Genomic DNA, 20,633 nt, shown 5'->3' on the forward strand with positions numbered 1-20,633 from the left:
GACAGAGATACTTCACTTTTCACACGAGCAGGCTTTGTGTAGCTTTAAATACTATCTACATTTAACAGTCTCTGCTCAAAACAAGTTTCTACTGAGAGCAGCTGATGCTACACATTAATATAGATGGAAAAGTCCAATCATTAGGCAATTTTACTTTCTTTCCTACAGCACATCTTCCACAGAGACAGGCCTGTGTTAAAGCTGTCTATTTCGGGGTAGCACAAATTTCAGTGTCTGGTATGATATCTAGTCCCAAGGGAAGGTGAACACTTCAAATCAACCATTTGTATTCCAGAATGACTAGTACTAAACAATCAACAGGGACAGATATGCCCTTATTCTGTGCAATACACAATCCACAAGTGGCTTTTGCAGCTTATCAGCAACACAGATGTTGCTGGCTGCCACAAGTGACAGACTCCCACTTTGAGTTTAAGGCCAGCTCCTCTCTTTGGTTTGTAAACTAACTCTAGAGGAGTTATTTTCATTTTCTAGGTGCTGGTCTTACTTCAGTGAGAACAAGGGCTCCTATATAATGCATTTGAACACAAGACATAGAAAAGAAATAATTACAAGGAGTAGAGGGGCTTTAAACCAAGTATTTCAGGGAAGTGGGAGGTTGTTAACACTCTGCTAGGAATGGAAATAGGAAAGAATAGGAAAGCAGTTAACCAGGAGAGTGTTCTTACGCTCTGACAGACCCTCTCCATGGCATCTCTTCTTGTGTAGGATGTAGCGCCTGCAAATTCTGGAATATTCACAACTATAAAGAAGAAGCAACTGAAGTTGCAGACAGCATAGGTGATAACACTTCCCAGGGGATGATATGCTATGTAACCCTTGTTATGACTGCAATCCCATTTCATCCCTGACTCACAGCAAAGGATCATGTGTATAATATGGCACATCAGGGTAATATTCATATCTCCTGTACAAGTACTATGCAAGACAATCAACTTTCAAAAACAAACAAACCTGTAGAAAAACATTTTTCAGTTGAGAAAGACAGAAGAAACCCTAGATTACTGAATATATTGCCTTCTCTCCTATAAGTTACTGCTAGCTAACATTAACAGTTCTATGTTTGAAATACTTTCTAACTGTATGCTTCACATTTTGAAAGAGATCTTAAATTAATACCTCATATATGTGCTTTTCAAGAAGGCCTCTTAACACATCACCATGCACAGCATCAATGACTCAAAACATTAAAAACATCAGAAAACAGAGGGAGCTCATATAACCACATTGCCCTAGAAGTCTCTCCCATGCTTTTGTAAAGGAAAAAAAATCACCATTTTCCTATGTTTATGAATACTGCCTCTGACTGTCCCATTCTTCTAATGGGATAATAGCACACAGGCCAGCTGTAACTAGACTCAGTCTAGAAGATCCTTTCTAGGTTTTTCAATAATATACACTTAGAACATCATACACTCACTGTGCTTGTTTTGTGTTAATAGGCATCACTGTACACACTATAGTTTGGCACTGAAAGTCTTCAGCACTAAGACGGTAACTGTTTATGATGTTAAGATAACCACCTCCTCTCTCAAAATACAAAATACCCAGTTTCCCCACTATAAACTATATGCTCCAGAACCACAGGAACTGCTACCTACAGCACTCAGGATTTGAGGCAAAGCACTTCTTCAAATAAAGTATAGAAATGAGCCACAGAAACACTGAAAAGACTCTACCTATCAAGCATTTGTCACCTCACCTTCAGATAAAACTTTCAGAACTGAATGTTCAAGCTTTCCAAGAGCCACAGGTAATAAACACTTCTGAGAACTGAAACATCTGTTTCGAATCCTAAATCTGCAAGAAGGTTGTTTTTTTTTTAACCGTCAGCTCTGACCACCTGACATTAATTACATACTTGGTTCCTAACCTAGAGCATTAATAGTACTCAACTGCCTCATAAACCTGTGTAAGAGAGCATATGAAGACCAGATGCTCAGCTCCTTTACCAAATACTACTTGCAAGGAAAGCAAATATTCCTCCTTCCATAGTGGGAAGGAATATAGAACTCTTAGCTTCTACACAGTTTATATTCCATTAAGGAACAACCTTGGAGCTTTTACACAAGTCAGCATCTGAATTTCTGTAGTTATGAAGAGCAACTAGACATCCCATTTTTCAGAAGAGCACTTCAAAATACCTTCAAAATACTGCAGATAGAATCCACAAAGAAAATAGCAACTCTTATTACCTGTTTGAACACCTTGTGTCATTTATAGCCCATCTTCATCACATATTTCCAAACTACATAGGACCTCTACAAAACATGCTATTCCACCTTCAAATCTTCAACTTAATGGATTTACGAAGAAAATACTCAATTGCTCAATGCTTACTCATTAAGAAATTTTACCTAAAATCAGTTAAAAAAATGCAGCAATGACAACAGAATAGCAACGTCCCAGCAAGCAACAAGAATTTGCTCAAATACAACAGCATAAACATGGAAAAAAGGAAAAGACACCTACCTTCAGAAGACCTCAGATACACAAGGATCTCCAGCAAAACACCCTCACCTCCACTGCCAGACCTTTAATGAGGTCTGGGAAGGGGTGGATCCTGGCTCCAGCCCTTCCAGTCACTCAAGAGCATTGCATGCACCTGTGTACCCCTGGGTTGGTCCTGCCTCCCACCAAGTGCTCAATCACTGCTTCAGGCCATAACTTAGCATTTCTGCTACAATTAAATATGGGATTAGCTTTATTTCTTAGCAAGAGTTAATGTTTCTTTCTTCAAAAGCCACTCCAGAGACGTAGTTGTTTTATGCTTCTCATTGTACAGAAAGAGATGAAAAATGCTCAGTATTAATGTGAGGTGTTAAAAAGGAAAATTTACAAAAACCAAGAAGTTAGATAAAACAAGCAGCTAATGGATGAAAGTTTAGAAGTGGCATGAAAATGATGTACCAGAGGTAGAAATATAATGTGTGTATGCTATACACTGTAGAAGGCAACAATCACACTCAGACATGGGAAACAGTAGAAATAAAAAGAGTAGAAGTCATATCTGAATGCTGAAATGCATTCTGACATATGAAAACATACAACACACGTAAAAAATGTAATAATTTGCTATGTATATATATGTATAAATATATTTAAATGATAGCATTGTCAGTAGGTAATCAAAACATAAAACAGGCCCTCAGGGAAGATAAGGTTACTGCACAAAAGCTGTGCATTCCCGAGGTTGACAGAGCAGGGCAGGAAAGTTACTGACCGGATCATTCCTTACGGAGATTGAATGTGCAGAAATCTCAGATTCAGGAAGAATGCTTCATAAAAAAAATATATCTGTACTCAGAAGAAAAGATTTTAGCACAAATCAGTGCAATGAAGAGTAATGACTTGCCAGGAGCAGATGATGCTCATGCAGGAGTTCCAAGGCAGCTCACGTATGAAACCGCTCAGCTGCCAAATGAGGGTAACTGCAGCTTAAATCACTGCTGTGCCTGAGCTGTGGGAAAGTGCAATCGAACATTGACAGGATCCAGGATGAGTGATTGTGTTTCTTTCATACCCATGGTTAGAAGAAATATATAGTAAAAATAGAAGCACTAGACTCAGGGATAAATGTCATATGTCAAGGCTGAGTCAACATGGCTTTCACAGCTATTCTAAAATATAATTGTTTGAGAGGCCACTGAAGAATTGGGTGATGATCTACAGGGTGACCCCAAGGATGTGGTTATCCAGCCTGCAGCTGTGTTCTCTGGGCAGACCACACTAGGGCTAAAGGAAACATGGAAGGCTGTTGCAACACATAACTGTCAGAGCTGGATGGCTCCAATAGTTCTGTCCTGGGCACTCACTCTGCTTAGGCTGCCTTGTCTGGTTTAGTTTCCTTCCTGGAACTCAGTTCTGTGTGTTTTTGTTCCTAGCCTTATCTCTGTTGGTAAGCTCTGTGTGCAATTCAGTGCCTTGTCTTGTTTGGCCTTGTTTGTGGGTTGCCCACTCCTGTAGTTCTTAGATATTGTGGGACTACATTATGTTTAGTGAAATGTGCTGGGGTACAGATCCTAGTGAGTTCTCCCTGTGGGGCAGCCCTTCTGCTGTTCTCTCCTGGCCAAGATGCTTTGGTTTGTATTCAAGGTCTGTGAGGGAACCACATGGGTAAGTTGAAATGTGGAGCTCATGATGTTAAGGCGGAGCTTGCTGCAGTCAGAAGAGAACTTGAGATCCACCAGATATACTGTACAATTGATTCCAGGAGGGCTTATTGGTTTGCTTTCCTATTAGACTGCCAGAGCATCTGAGAGCTGCTAATTGAATCAGTGTGTGAATCTGAAGAGGATGAGTGTCAAAGTCAAAAGCTGCAGTTACCAGAGCAAAATTTTGAGGTATTCAGGGCCAAAACTGGTGGTCGCTTGTTGGTATAGATTGTAGAACAGGTAAGGTACTTATGTTTCCAGGTGTTTTCTGCAGTAAGCAGCTACTGCTTTATGCTGCATAAGCAGGAGAAAAAGGAGTGAGCAGGTTGAATTGTGATGGGAAGTTCCTCCTGTTTTTTTCCTGTAAAATGTCCCACTTACTTCAACGGCAAACCACTAGAGAGCAGCATAGTACTTCTGTTACGTATCAGAACAACTTCGAACAAAATGAAGTGTCAGGATGATGTTTATGGTTTTAGATCAGATTGGTTTTCTGATCAGATTTTTCAGGAGCAGGGAAGATAGAGATCAGTCTGACCCACCTGGTTCATTGCTCATTCTTTGCTGTGGGATGAAATTGAAACTAAATAAACATCACTAAGAATGTCATAAACATATATTATTAAAACCAGCATAAAATATCTGGCAGCTCAAGAACAGCATGGCTAAGGACAAAAGTCCTTAGATGGTATAAGAGGAAGGGCACACAGGAGAAAGGGCACAGATTACAGGTGTGTAATCAAATTGTTTGGAGAGATAACGAGCCCAACACCTGAAGATTCTACTATGTCAAAGCAAGCAAAAAGTTAGATAGTGTAAGCAAGCAGTACTGAAAATCTTTTGTATCTACAAAATAACTGCTGACAATGTGTGAAGTTAGCAGGTGATCTGAAACCTGAAAAATACCTAATTCTTTCTGACAGTCAAGAAAATGAATTAAGCAGCAGTAACTCTCCTGACTCAGGAGTTACTCCTGTCTGTAGACTGCAACTGGAGACAGTAAGGCATTACAGCTTTGCCTGGAATGGATATGCAAAACTGCATTGCAGAACTTCAAAGATCTTTTCTAGCCCTATGGATTCTCACCCAGAGTGACCCAGCTCCAGGCTCTGCACAGTGATCTGTTTTTTTTCTCTTGCTTTTATTGTCTAATAACTTTTGCTCTCTCCTTGATCATTCTGTGATGTGTAGCAGAGTGCTCCTGTGATTCCCCCTGCCTCTTTTGTACCTGGTTCCTCAGTAGACATTGAGGTTGCTCAGAACTGTACAGGAGGGCCTCTGGTTAGCAGCATAACTAACTAATGAGGACTTCTGAATTTCATCCTATTATCCACCAAGGGCAAAAAGAATCCTTTATACTTGTTATGGGAGTATAACCTACAAGAAAATGATAACTAAATGAATTCTGGATGTCACAGAAACGTACAATGCTTTAGAAAGTTTAGGGGTTAGCTATCAGTGTGGTTAAATGAAAGTATTCATAGCAAAACTTCAATGCCAGTTAAAACCTTTGTAGTGAAATACTTAGAAGGTTCTCTCCACCAGTTTCTGCTGTGAACCCTATAGATTTCTAGAAAATGCCTGCAAAAACAAAATTCATACATATATCTTGTTTGCTTCCTAATGTTCTGAATGTCCTTAGGCATTTCTCTATCTCTGGATATTTGCACAGACACTGAAACTTGGAGCAGGCCTGTGACTGTTCTCACATGGCCTCAGTGCAAGCATCTCCATTGTGCAGCTTGCTCTTATGTTGTGGGTTTTCTAGGATTCAGTGCAGTGCATCTCTTTGGGCTTGTTTCTGTTCATGGACATCAAATGAAGAAAGGCATCCCAGAGATGGGAAGCCAAAAGTCAGGGAGCTCATGGTTTTATAAATGATACAGTCGCCCCCAGTGATGATGTAATATTGCATAATAGGGTGACAGGGGGGAGGCAGAGGGAAACAATGGTCAGCTTCTATTTCCAACACATTTCCATTGCTCTGGGCCAGCAGTATCCAGCTGAGGGCTGGGCTCTGCAGAGTAGGGTGGCTCCTGGCAGTGTGCAAAGCTGTTTCTAGGACAGGTGGTCAGTACAGATGGATCAAAGAGTTCTTTGACATTGAGTTTTGCTGTAAACAGACTACTACCAGATATCCTGTCCCTGGGTCAGCAGTGAGGGAATTTGCAGCAGTTCATGGGCTCTTAAAGATGAGTCACTTCAAGGTTGCTGGATTTTCTTTCCTATTGCTCCACTTCCTCTGTTTTCTCTGAAGATAAATAAGAAATAAGAGCCTGACAATTCTCTTGAGGTCCTGCAGCTTGTTTATTTTGTGAAACTACTACTAGTTATCTAATTCTGTTGCACTTGTTAACGGCAGCTTTCCCATAAAGCTTGTCCCAAGTAAGCTAGCCACGGCTTTGAGAGCTGAGCTGCAGAGCAGAGAAGATCATCTCAGAAACTTGAAGATGAAGTGCTTTCTTCTGCCAACTCAATTTGCATTTCTCTATAGCTTTGTTCTAAGTAAACCTGTCCAGGTGTGTTGCTGCTCTGAGATGCTGAGACTTCATATTGCTGTTGCTGTGTTGCTCTGACTCTTAAAATTATTTATAAACTGCCATAATTCTACATAATAGAATTTTTCCACTGTTGAGCTAAGTGTGCATAAAAATATATACTTTTTTTCCAGATAGCTACAAGAAACAGTGACTTAGGTGAGTCTGACTGCAACTATTCTATAAATAACTGCGAATTTCGGGTGGGGGGTTGCTTCTCAATACTACCATATTTGGTACATTTTTCTTCTTGTAAATGTTTAGTACATCCACGGAAGATAATCCATGAAATTCAGATGTGTTTTAAAGTTACATTCAGTTTGATTATGGTTTGATTATTTATGCTGTTGCAATAAAAGAAACTAAGAACTACTACTGAGTAATTATTTTGAATGTTCTTTTCCACATTTGCCCTCAACAAATGAGTATATGTTTGACTTTGATTTCTTCCCTGTGTGATGTGAGTCAATTCCATCTCTGCTGTACCCCAAACTATTATATGTTTTTGACATCATAACCAGTAGCTACAGCTTGTGATAAATATATGGCAAGGAAAAGCAAGCCTGACCAGTCTTCGCATACTATGTATACTAGATTCACTCAAACTGAATTCACTTATCTTTTGTCACGTTGTTTGGAAACAATTTCCAAAGGTACAAAAGTTTGGTTAGTCTATCACTCTCATCTCCATTTTGTACTTCTCTTTGACCTCTCAGTGCCTTGAATGTTCATTTTCTTCATCTGCCAGACAGTGAAATAGCTGTGCATGAAGGAGACATTCTCCTGAGAAGAGGACAACGCAGTGCAATCAATTGTGAGAGCTGTTTATGGCCCAAGTCACAGGATGGACTAGTCAAAGTTCCAGTTAGCATCTCGTCTGATTTCTGTAAGTGTATACAAATGGACACTGTTAGGCTAGCATTGATTCTTTAGTCCTCATTCTTGCATTTTATGGTATTGTGCCATGCATCAGATGGACTCTGAGTCCAAATGAGAGCTTATCAGCGTGTCTCTTCTGCTAATCTCTTGGCCCTACGGCACTTTGGCTAAGACTCCAAATATTCTAGGCATAAACACTAAAATGTGTTAAATCAAGCAGTACTTGTTATATAAATACCAGTTAATTAATTTTAATTGCAAATAACAGTTCATTTCTGCTAGCTACTATGCACTTTGATATTTAGCAAGTAAAGAAGAAAAAAATACATAATTTATCCACACTAGGAAAGTATTTGTCATAATTACCACTAGAAGCAATTTTTTTTTAGACACTGACTTTCTTGCAAATATGTCATAAATAGATTCGTCCAGTGGAAAAGGCTGCAGGGCCTTCATCTGGAGAGCTTTGTTCCGGAAGGCATCTTATGAGCTGTGTAGGTCTTCCATCTCTCCCTTATTTTGGCTTCCCTGATGTCAGGCTTTCCTGGAGACTCTTCCTGAAATACCTTAAAGGGAAGCTGAAACTGAAGCAAAATGCAGCCTGGACCCAATTCCCATTCCTGAGAAAAGGAAATCTTTGTGCCTTTGTGTCTTAATTGCTTCTCTGCCCATGTGTTTTAGAATGTATCTAATTGTCGTGGTTAGGTAGGGGTTATTCTCTCTGCCTTGCTCTCTCCAAACTTTAAAGATGAGGAAATTGATATGAAAGATAACTGTAGATGACTCATAATTGAGGAAGCCAAAATAGGCTAAAATGTTCAGGAGCAGATAAACACTCCAATCTATATTTGGTACCTGAACAGAAACACTGAGTTTCTGAGCTTCCTAACACTGGATGTCTCAAATGGTTTCAAGGGGTGTGTGGCAGACATTCATCACCTCTGATAAACAAGCTGTTTTTTTTTCTGAACTTAATTAGGGTCAGATGGTTTATTTGGGATATTTTAATCCAATTATTTATACCTCAAACTGTTTATTTTTTTATGTTCTGCCTAAATGGAGGAAACAATGCCAGTCTTTTGCTTTTCATCAGCTACCTCCTGCAGAATGCACATGGACTAGCTGTAATTATTCCATATTCCTTCAAAATCTGATCAACTTGATCTCTGAAGGCTCTGTGCCTTTCTTCATTACACTTGCAGGATAAATAGGTAAAGAGTGCTGTAGAGATCTACAGGAACATATTCTGTGGTTGAAACTTACGTTTGAATAGCTAAGCGAGTAAAACTTCTGGCCCCTTTCTCATCTTAGCGTTGGCAGAGAGGTCTTGGATTGCTGATGCTCTACAAGAGGTCTCCACATTGACCTGTGTCAAGTTTGTAAATCGCACTACAGAAACTGACTATGTGTATGTGGAACGTGGACAGAGGTAAGCTCCCTGTCTCCTGCGCCTGTAAGTATACAAAATGTCTTTCAGTTTCTTTTCTATTTTGGTCTGGCTGTATATCTGGAGGCCCAGGGTGGTGTATTCAGTATATGTATTTCTTTGTATTTGCTGAATGCAACCATTTTTGTTATCCATTGGTTTTTCTTAGCTGCTGGTCTTACTTTGGAAAAATTGGAGGTCGTCAAGCAGTAGGCCTGGTGAAAAATGGCTGCATGGATAAAGGAGCAATTCAGCATGAAATGAACCATGCGCTGGGTTTCATCCATGAACAGGCACGAAGTGATCGGGACAAGTTTGTCAAAATTATGTGGGAACACATTATGGCAGGTAAGCCCCCTCAGTGTTAAAAGAAAACAAATGTTGTGAGATGTAGGTGAATATTTCTTCTGAGAACAGCAGTGCACATAATCATCATCATTAACACCTGGCTGAATAGCCACAGAGGCGCATGCGCTGTGGTGGGATTTCTTGTTCAATGTGAGTTCGGTACTCTGCAGCAAATGCAGCCAAAAAGTAGTTCTACATACTTGTTGTGATTGCCATTCTGAGCCCAGATGTGTCTTCTACTCACAAGACCAAGATCATAAGAATCATGAAATGCTGCAAAAAGAAAAGGAATCATTTGCTTTCTGAGGTGGGCAGCACAAGCAGCAAGCAGTTACCATCACTTGAACTGAGGTCACATTAGGAAAACGCTTCTGGAAACAAAGATGGTAATGCAGTGGAATATATCATCCAGTTAGATCGTGATGTTTTTTTAACAGGATTTCTTAAAGGATATTCCTGAACTACTTTTTAGTAGTGCTTTCTCTGATGCTCTTATGCTCTTTGTCTATGGTCTGAGCTGACCAGGGGAAGTGGAAGGAAGACTAGACTATGCAACAAGGGGAGGGGGGAGAGGGGAAGGGAGAGGCAAAGACGTGAGGGGGAATGAACTGAAAAGATATCTGTGTTTATGAATGCTGTTAGTGTGCATCATCTGTTTATAGAAAAACAACAAAACAATGTGGCTAACAGGGCTGATGGTGGAGATCCTCATGACTTCAGTGGTATAGAAACAGAGCTCAAGACATTCTGTAGGCCCCCAGTTTTCCCACATAATCTGCTTTTCCCTTGCCAGGACTGCATAACTATGGATGTTTGGGGTTTGTTTTTACCCCCCTCAGTTTACCTTGGAGGCTATCCAAATCCTTTGTTTTGACAGTATAGCCTGATTGTTTACTGTCCACTACTTGAATCTCTACTTGTTTTTCCCAAAATTCTTGGGAACAAAACTGTACTCAGAGCTTCCTTTTCACTCTTCTGAGTCACTGCACTTGGATTCTGGAAGGTTTTCATTTTATTTTTTTAGTGGAGACAATGGGTTAAGTCCCCATGCCTGGGTAGCTCTTAGCTCTCCAGCATGTTACAAGGCAGCAGTTTGTTGGCAATGCCTTTATCCAGCCAGGCTACTGTAACTCCTCTATTAAAGACAGGAGTTCAATGCAGTATCTATATGCCAAACAGTAGCCACATGCTGCAACATTTCACTACCTTTGAAATGCTCTCTTCTCAGTTTGTTAACTCAAAAGAAGCTGTGAAGTTACTGACAATTCTTTAAGTCAGTACAGGAGATAAGAGGAATTGAGATAAAAAGGTAATGAGCAGGGAAAGCCAATGCTAATGAGAACCAGTTTGAGCTTTCACGCAGTTTTTTGAGCTACAAAAATCTCCAAAATAACGTTCATTCCCATACCTTGCATAATTTAGAAGTTTCTCTTTGCATTTCTTAGCCCTCACTGGGACCAACACAGATGGATATTACGGGAAGAGACTGGCTCTGATTGCAAGTTTGCCAGCCAAGTTGAGTGAACTCAAGAGTCAGATAGTCAGGAGAATCTTCTGATAAGTTTCCAGCATTGAACTCTTGTCCAGATGGCTTGTTGTTTACAACCCCCTGGTTACAATAACAGAGGTACAGATAATAAACTAAGGAGTGCTCAGTGGTCAGGATGTTAGCTTCAGGGCAATGCTGACTGCATTCAGCTCTGCTCTGACACTGCTCACCTCTAATGGACAAGAGGATCAGGATGCAATTCAAAAGCCCTCTAGGCAATGGAGAGAAATAGGTGCATTCATATTAAAATGGAATGGAACTCCCTCCAGCTGTGCCTCAGAGAACGCACGCTATTGGTCACCAGTCCCTTATCAAAATGATTCTTTATTACAGGAGTTTAAGATTAAACAGATGAAGTGGGGAGGTGCTCAGCAGCTGTGCTGAGGGAAAAATTATCAGCAGTTGTATTTGGACAGATTGTTTCTGATTGGTTTTAGTGGGTGTCCATTCTTCAAGTAAGTTATATCATTTGACTGTAGCCATTGCTGACGGATTTGATCAGAGACAAAGCCAGAATATAGCTGATAACTTTGGTGTGAGTAACAGATAAACCTAGTATCTTTCTCATGAGGTCTTATACCCCTGTATTAGCAGTTCATCGCAGATGCACAGTGGAAAGGCTCAGGAAGACAGCTTGGTGAATCAGTCATATACACATCTAACTTGTTGATCTAGATAGCTAGACAGCTTTCTCTGTGAAGGTGTGAACACAGCTCTTGGAACATAAGCTGGATGCTTCTAATGTCCATTATAATGTACTGAAATGTATTTGTCTCTCCACCTCCATTTACAAATATATCTTCTTGAAGAATGGAAGTAGAATCATGGACTACATTGAAACATTTTCTTGTTTTCCTCAGTTTATATTCTAAAACCTACTAGGTTCAGTGGGAAAAAGCTCCCATGGATCTCCCAAAACAACCAAAACTTTCTGATGTTCAAGTGTGCAAGGACTTCATGATTTGTACACCAATTTATTTTTATTAGGATTATGACAGTGTCAATAGCAGGCAGTGTCTGATAGCAATAATACTTCTCTAAATGAAAGGTTGCTCTGCCTTACAGGAGAACAAGGAAACTTTGGAAAAGTGAACTCCAAAAATCTGGGCCTTCCTTATGACTACTCTTCTGTGATGCACTACGGAGCGTGAGTTTTCCAATGTGTGCTTTCATGGGATCTACTCAGATCTAGGGAGAAGAAATCATTCTGTGCAGGGAATGGTTCTTTTTGCTGTTAGCTTACAATTGAGTTAATGGCTGTAATAAGAGTGAGTATGCTTTGTCAGCAGTATGCTTGGAAAACAGAATTGATATTGATGCAAGGAAAAAAACATAGGATGATGCTTTCTGTCACTGTACTCCTCATGTCTCTTACTAGAGGCCTTAGATGTGGGTGTGTTCCAAAGACTGAGTCACTGAGCTAAAACAGTTTGGTAGTCCATGCTGGGCAGTTACTAGTTACTACTGCATTCATTTTAGACAACACTATTTGGGTGCAGAGAGAAGATGGATTTTTTTTTTAACATCATTAAAATGTACTCTGTCTCGTGAAAAGTATTTATCCAGGACTATTACCATCATTCTAGTTCATAACATACAAGCTTACATCATGTACCATCTCCTTTATTTCTGTTAGCATGAAACAACTTCTAAACAATACAGTGAAATAAAAATTATGAGGCACGCAAGTATGATTAAGTTCATACTTAATAGAAATGATTTAGAAATATGACTTCCTTATTTCTACAGGTATGATTTCTCCAGCACTCCTGGGAAACCAACTATTGTACCAGTTCCTAACCCTTTGGTGCCCATTGGGCAGAGAGATGGGCTGAGTAACTTGGATGTAGCTAAAATCAACAAGCTCTACAAGTGCAGTAAGTGCAGTAAGATAGCCAGCTCAATTTTTATTGCAACCATTGCCAGTCATCCCCAGAGGAACTCAGCCCACCACCCATCTCTCCCCAGCTCTACAAGAGGGTTGCTATGTATGTGGATCAGAACTGTCCCTGTGCCAAGCTGCAGTCTTCTCGGGAAGGACACTTTGCTTTCAGTAGTATGCTGTCATTGAGTAATGCTGACCTATTCCCTGCCCTCTGACATAAGCAAAATCTGCAAGCAATCATGGTAGTGCTTCTATGAATTCCTTATTTTAGGAAAGCTCTGAAGGCTGGAAAGCGTATGAGCAATCCACAGCCACAATTAGAGTGTTCATTCTGAAGTAGTACCAGCGGGTTTCCGATTTCTTTCACTTAAAAAATGACTGTGGGGCTGTAAGTATGGGTATCACTTAGGCTTAATAGAACATCTTTGAGAGGAATTCCCTTACCTTCATGTTCAGTTATCTACCTCCTTGCCCACATCAACTTCTTACTCATTGCTGTGGTATCTGAAGTCTAGAAATACTTAACATTCCTCCAAAGCAGAAACTCTTCAGCTGAGAGGCACGAAAGAGTGTAAGTAAGACACCAGACTTGCTCCTGCCATGTGCAGTTTTTGTGCTGACTCCCAGTACATAGGCTAATTGATCTATAAAGTATTTGACTTTTCAGATATGTTACTCAGTTTCCACAGAAAGAGTAAGAAACATGACTACAGTTAGTGCCAAATTCTGCTTGAAATTGTTTGAGTAATTCAGTTAAAGAGTCATCAGTAACCAAAAAGAATCAGCATTTCTTCACTTGTGTATGTAGGTACAGAGGAACCTACCAGCAATGACTCTTCAGTTGAACTGCAAATAAGACATGTTTTCAATTTAATTGCATCTGTCACAGTCCCAAAGATAACTACAAAAACTATTTAACAGTGTTCTTGGGCTGGGTGTGAATCACACTCCAATAGTATTTTTATGTAATTATCTAATTAGATTTGTACACCAAAAACACAGACCTGACACAGACCCCATCAGACACAAAAAAGGACAAAAGGTCCAGTTCTCTTGGCGAAAGCAAGGAGTGAGAGAAAAACTAACATACATGAGATCATACATTGTATACCAGTCCCCACCTTAATAACCTGACTTCAGTGCTGTGTTAATTTTCCTCAGGGCCAATCCCATTCTTTGACAGAATGCTTTTAAGTTTTACTCTGCATGCATCTAAGAATGCACATACATTTGCTGATGGGAATTTATGTACTAACGTCATTGGAACTGCTATTGATCAAGGTTAAGCAAGTTAATGAAAGATCCAGATCTTTTTCAGTAAACTGAAATAAGTGGGTGAAGTCCTACTGTTTAAAAATAATCAAATTTGTAGATGAAGCAGCAAGTACTCTTATAAGTAGATCTAATTTGGTAATGGTTTTGAATACTTTTACACCAGGAACATCAACACAAGTGTAGAACGTAATTTGTTTTACAAGCTTGACTGATCATAATGGTTGGAGGGAATTGTCTGGAATTGCTGAAAGATTTGTGTAGTTCTCATTCTCTTCAGCACTGTTTGGTTCTTCCCTTCAGATTGCTGTAGCTCTGTATTGCCAAAAACCAAAGGCTCATTCTCCTCTGTCAATTACCCATCCCCATATCCGAACAATAGCAACTGCCTGTGGTTGATCCGCATCCGTCGGAATAAGGTAATTTTTAATAGAAAGTCTGAACCACAGCATCAGGACTACACCCCGTTGTTTTATCATTATGACATTTATTCTGTTATATGGTGAATAAGAAGAAAGTCTCAATAGTTTTCATAACGCTTCTGATAATACCATAAAACATTACTATATAACTGTTTTATCCAGTTAAGATCATGTGGTTTTTTTATTAAGGATAAGCAGTAATTAAACATCAGTTATTGGGCACAGCAGCAGCAATGCCAGTTGGAATTCTATACTCCTCTTATACAGGCAGTAAAACTGCAGTCACACACGGATAGTAACATGAATAAAAATTCTTAGTTCACTTCATAACACTTAGGTAATTTGAATCTTTCTCTCTGTATGTAGCAATAAATCCAACATGTGTTTTCTTGTTTCTCAAGGTATTCCTGCAGTTTGAGGCTTTTGATCTCCAAACCTCCTCAGACTGTTCATCTGACTATGTGAAAGTTTACAGTGGAAACAGCAAGAACTCTCCTGTCTTGCTGGACAAATACTGTGGGCAAGGGCCGCTGCCTTCCATCGTCGCTTCGGGATCAACAATGCTGGTAGAGTTTGCAAGTGATGAGACTGTTACAGCCACAGGATTCAAATCCTCCTATAGCAGGGGTATGAACACTCCTTAAAAGAGCTTGGAGTACAGTATTGTAGTTGCGTGGAGGAACTGAACGTTTTTGAATGCATAATCCAGGGCAGGTTTATCTGTTCGTCTCTGCACCTCCATAGGCATTACTAACATGGTAGGATGAGCAGTGATGATGCTGAAGGTTAGCAGTAGGCAAAACAGGAGGTTGCACGGGTTTCACACTAGTAATTCTGTGTAACCATTAACATTCTTCTCAGAGCCTCTGCTGGGCATCTTCACATCTTTAAAAGAATTCATGTAAATAAGAACAATGTAATGACTGTGACTAACATGAGCAGTGCAAGCAAAGAACAAAAAGACTGCAAAATGCCGAGAGAAAACATGCCAAAGAGAAGCAAACCCAAGATCTGGTTCTTAAGTTATCAAGGGTTTTAGGGCACTTTAGGCAACAGGAGAGAATAACCTTGGGTAACTTACACTTCGTGAATTCAACACTTCTGTTCTGCTGCATGAAACTCGGTGCTTATTGTATTTACTTATTGAAAGTCTGTTTCACAAGCATACAGAATGCTTTGTGGACTGCTGCAGAAAATTCTGTTGTGCTGCAAGATGCTTTCAATCCAAAGGCAGTGAACAAATAAGTGGTTATTGTCTTATTTCAGCTTAAACTGCAAACTTCTAAAAATGTGAGTTGAAGACATCTTAAAAATATATCACTGTTTTACTCTTCCTGTATTGGGCTTGATGGAGTAATTTCTAGATGGCATTAGATTTATCTCAGTAATGCAATCTCTAATACTTAATCTAATTCTTGTCTGAAAGTGCTGTATGGTATTTCCATAAGAATGCTACGTTATTGTGGTAACACATATGGCAAATATAGCTTTAGATTCATCTGTTCCCTGTCCTCCAAAGGTGTTTTTCTTTTTAGCAGCAAAGTTTTCAGTTCCTTTAGTACAGCTGCTGATAAAAATGCTAAGCAGTGAAAATCCACTGCTGAAATATTTTCTTTGTAGCACATCCTTTCCTGGCTTGAAGAAAGAATACAGAAGAGTACAAGCAAGCTTCTTTCTACTGTCAAAATACTTGTTAATAAACCTTTCTCTGTTTTTTCTACTACTCAGTGAATTGTGGAGGTACTTTCACAGACCCCAGTGGAGTCATCACCTCTCCAAACTACCCCAATAAATACCCCAAAAACCAGGCATGCTTCTGGGTCATCAGCTCTCCAGTAGGATACAAGGTAAAGGACTGATTCTTTCACTGGTTGCAGTGATGTTCCCTAATGGAATCAATTTTTCTTTGCCTTGTAAAATAACAGCTGTAACGGCATTCTCAGAGTGAAAATCTGAACGCATAAATTCAGTTTAAGACCTTATGCTGGCTCTTGGTATTTGAGGTGATCATCAAGGGAAAATCTTAACACACGTATGTGAAACTTTTATGAGTTCAGCTTGTACTTTGTAGGCTTTGCTCATAATAATCCCTAGGTAAGAGCTCCCATTAGAAAACTGAAATACTGCACAGGTGTTGTTTGGTATTTCTTGAGAAAGACATTTAAAGCATACAAAATAGATCTTGATCTCTTGCTTCGCCTTTCAGACCAAATGCTTATGAACTACGCAAACAATCTATTAATGATTTGTATTATAACATAGGGTCAGGATGTGGGATGAATACAGAATTTACACAGGGCTTGTACATAAAGGATTTAAACAATAAGTACTTTCTAAATACAAAGGCTAACAGAAATGGATATAATCCAGAAACTGTAATTTCATTGTGTTTCCTTCAGGTATCTCTTAAAATGATATTCTTTGAGCTGGAGGATAATGACAGATGCACCTATGACTATTTGCTCATACATGATGGAAGCCGACCTACGTCACCAGCAGCTGGCCCTTATTGTGGGACAATGAAGGTTTCAGACTTCACTTCCACTGCAAACTTTGTGCTGGTTGAATTTCACAGTGACACAGTTTGGGAGTTGCCTGGATTCAAGCTGAGCTATACATTTCATAGGTAACACTATACAGATGGGAACTGGAAAATGCAGAATGAAAGTATGAGAACAACTAGCCACTGCTTCTGAGGCTCTAAGCTTTTTGTTACAGTAATCCCATTGCTGGTGTTTCTTGGTCAGATACAGTGGAAAAACAAATAATGTAAGAGAATTCTGTTACCTGTAGCATTAGAAACCACCCATGAAAGTTCTGGAGTATTGCAATGGAGCAACTTGTATTCTGGAGTCTGTATTCTGACAATACTACTATATAACCCTAATCTGCATTCCAGTATTCATATAGAAAAACCTTCAGACACATTTGTTTATGCTTTGAAACCACACTTGCTTATACAGTGGGTACAAGCACAGTGGTTAGCCTGGAAATGACAACTTCACACTGAAGATACATGTTAACATTCCTGTGCAGCACTTCAACTCAACTAATTGCATTACTTTCATAAGCAGAAACAGAGCAGGGAGCAGACTTGACTGAAGAAACTTAAGAATGGCAAGAACCAGCAGTGAGAGAGAAGGAATTGAGGGAAGTACATATTGCTGCCACTTTGTACAAGTAAGCTATGGCCTGTGTCAGGTATCAAAATCTTTCACTGGGATATTACCATGTTTGGTTTTCGTTTGTTGCTTGTTTGTTTTCTTCAAAATGAGGCCTGAAAACATAATGGAAAGCCCTCTGGATAGAAATAGAGCCAATAACTTTAGAGAACATTACATTAGGTGTGTGAAGTATCTTGACTTCAGAGTGGCATCTCCTCCCTCTCATAAGTCTGAAGAAGAGGAAAAAAAAAAAATCACTGTTCTGGACATTAACATTCTGTTAATTCTTGATGTACCAAGTTAAAGTAAAATGCCACTGCAAAGCTGGAATACAATAAAATGTAATAAATTTTCTTGCAGCAACTGTATCCTTGTGAAGAAAAGCACACAGAAAATGTCAGTTTCTTCCCAGTGCCAGGAAGACAACTAAGAAAATCTTGAATTATGCAGATTTTTCTTTTTTAATGATCTGTAATGCTTTGCTTTTTAAGCACTGGATAATTTTTACCCTCAGAAGAACATCTGATGAGCTGTGGGCATAAAGGTCTAGAGCCTGGCTGCACCGTGGAAGGAAACTGTATGTAAAGCAGACAACAAATACTTGTAGTTCTTATGAGCTGATCTGGCTATGCAAACTATTGAGGAAATCAAGCGAGGAGGAGACACTTGGGTGTCTGTGGCATAAGCCTGGGACAGTACCTGTGTGGTATTATCTCCTTATCTTACTAATAAAACGCTTTCTTCAGTTTGTGTATCTGCATGGAGAAATGCTGACATAGTAGAATATGGTCTATTCTCCTTTTTCAGTGTGGCAGGTAATTTGGATGCAGTACCTGAGGGCTACACCTGTACTGTAGCCAGAAGGTGCACTAGTCTGCTGAAAACTGGTGCTGTTTTTAACAAGCTGCAGCAGGCAAAACCCATCAAACGTGGCTCTGGGTGCCTAAGTACTTTGGGTCTCATTCAGGATGCAAACTCCATGATCTTCCAAAGTTTTTGTAAGTATAATCCCATTCACGGAGGGTAATAACTGTTGATCACAAAGGGCTAATGAGAGCTGGAGGAACCCAACCTCAGAGACAGTAACGTTTTGTATGACATGTATGTATGTACAAATGTATGTCTTCCAGTTCAGCACGGCTCATAGCCTGCTGGATTTATGTTATCCATACAGAACTGGAAAACAGATTGTGTGTGTTTGTGGAAGAGGGGAAAAGGCTGTTCTGAGACCCTAAACTTCAGACTGTATAAATGCTAATTCTTCTCTCTGGGTCTGACTTCCAAGGAGGAAAAAAGTAATAACTGCCAGTGCAAACTTGAATGGGTCCCTAGTTTAAATATGCAGTGCTGACAGCTTTGATGGTAACCCAAGTACTACTTCAGATTTTCTTTTCATGGCCAGATGTGGGGCTCTATTATCAGGCTTCCTAGGTTCAGTGTTTTAACATTCACAAATTCAAAAGAGAAACACGAACAACACATGAAACAGTAATTTACTGCATACAGGAATTCTAGTCTTGCAACTAGTCCCTGGGAATATAGTATTAAATAGAAAGCTTAGATGTGGGAATGTGGCGTAACCAGGGTGCTTTATTTGTAAGCAAGCCCTTCTTGCAGGCAAGTCATAAGCCCTAAGGGGCAGAAAGCCTGGCTATAAAAATTCCACTCTCATTTGTTTTGAAAGCACAAATTCAACAGTACTGATGTAGGCTGCATTTAGGAATGCATTTTCTGAAATACATTATTCATAAGTTCTCTCTTTCATAGGAAGAGCTTTTCTTTTTGAAGTCTAACATTTCCACCTTTCATCAGTCATGTTAGGGGTCTTTGTTAACTGCTTTCCTTAATGAACATGCAGGTTTGCTGGAGATTCCACGTGTGTTCCAGACTATCTCCCACTCCCTTCTGCAGATATCAAAAGCTTCAATGTTTCTCCAGCTGTGTTTTGAATTCCTGCTTGCAGACTTCAGTTAAATTTGTTATTTTGCTATAAATTTGCAGCCCAACAAACAGGGAAACGCAACATCTAGAACGTTCTTATACTAACCACTGTTCATTTTCACCTGCCATTAGCTGTGAATATTAAATGGAGGACTCAAACAATTCAGACACCTGCTGTGAGCTTTAGGTACGCTCAATTGCATAGCAGAAGAGGATGTGCATCTAATAGACAATTATCAGCCCACAGTGGGCATTGCCCATGTATAATAATGAGGTAGAGGCCTGCTATTAACATTCAGTTTCTGAGATACATGAATTACTATTCACCAGACAACAGACACCAGGGACACCATGGTCACAGGTTTAGGATTCAAATGTGAGCACTGATTTTGAGAGGCTCTAATCAGAGATCATCACATACTATATACAGCCTGGAAAACCAATATGTAAGGATTTAATCTTAAAAATCAGAGTAACAGCAGTAACGATTACACATGTATAGGTGTATTCCTGTGTATGTACAAGCAGCTGTTACACAACAGGTCTGTGCTCAAACAGCCATTTCCACGAGCTTGTGGAAATGAGATGAGGAGTGTTTGTGTCCAAGATTCCCAACCTTACCTGCCTTGGGACTGTCAGGGTTCCTATCTGGGAGGTGAGTCAGGGCCTTTGAGCAACATGCTCTCTTAATCTGTAAAACCAGGACAGAGATTTGCCAGTCACTTCTATGAGACGAAAGCAGCCTGAAATCAAGCACTACAGAAACACACCCCAAAAATCTACCACTCCTAGGTTTGTTTTTGTTGTTAAAGTGTATTTCCCTGACATAAGTTGAGGCTACAGCACCAAGAAAACAAGAGTAAGGCAGAAAATAAGGGCAAGTTTGGCACGCTGATCGTACAGCTGGTTCCTCACCTGGACGAAAACTGAAACTCAGGTTCCAGATCCAGTTTGGTGACGGTTCGCTGCTTCTGTCACAGCGCCCGTGTTTCAAACGACGCTCCCCGTACCCGCTCCCGTCGGGCCGCGCGCAGA

General features: G+C 39.9%; 2 protein-coding genes across 2 annotated transcripts in view; one reads left to right on the forward strand and one right to left on the reverse strand.

Annotated features, from left to right (window-relative positions):
• Window positions 1-20,630, reverse strand: part of LOC107314792 (transmembrane protein 263-like) — a 207,392-nt gene extending 186,762 nt beyond the window's left edge. The window contains exons 1-2 of the mRNA XM_015864460.2: window positions 20,514-20,630; window positions 20,220-20,289 (exon numbers count right to left, since the gene is read on the reverse strand). The gene's annotated coding sequence lies outside the window, so the exon portion shown is untranslated. The remainder of the gene's footprint in view (window positions 1-20,219; window positions 20,290-20,513) is intronic.
• LOC107314720 (embryonic protein UVS.2-like) lies at window positions 5,926-18,421 on the forward strand. Its single transcript, XM_015864245.2, has 11 exons — window positions 5,926-6,694; window positions 6,847-6,871; window positions 7,461-7,598; window positions 8,903-9,020; window positions 9,187-9,365; window positions 11,980-12,061; window positions 12,664-12,791; window positions 14,375-14,490; window positions 14,895-15,120; window positions 16,222-16,340; window positions 16,893-18,421. Exons 1-11 carry the CDS (start codon window positions 6,626-6,628, stop codon window positions 17,121-17,123), a joined length of 1,431 nt encoding a protein of 476 aa, XP_015719731.1. The 5' UTR covers window positions 5,926-6,625; the 3' UTR covers window positions 17,124-18,421.
• Window positions 20,631-20,633: the final 3 nt, after the last annotated feature.

The sequence above is a fragment of the Coturnix japonica genome, chromosome 5 (genome assembly GCF_001577835.2).
Source record: "Coturnix japonica isolate 7356 chromosome 5, Coturnix japonica 2.1, whole genome shotgun sequence".
Lineage (NCBI taxonomy): Eukaryota > Metazoa > Chordata > Aves > Galliformes > Phasianidae > Coturnix > Coturnix japonica.

Coding starts and splice junctions, on each gene's coding strand:
- LOC107314720 (XM_015864245.2), top strand. CDS start 6,626: ATGAAGTGCTTTCTTCTGCCAACTCAATTTGCATTTCTCTATAGCTTT. Junction 12,062..12,663: donor TCTGTGATGCACTACGGAGC/GTGAGTTTTCCA, acceptor TTATTTCTACAG/GTATGATTTCTCCAGCACTC. Junction 14,491..14,894: donor TCCGCATCCGTCGGAATAAG/GTAATTTTTAAT, acceptor TTGTTTCTCAAG/GTATTCCTGCAGTTTGAGGC.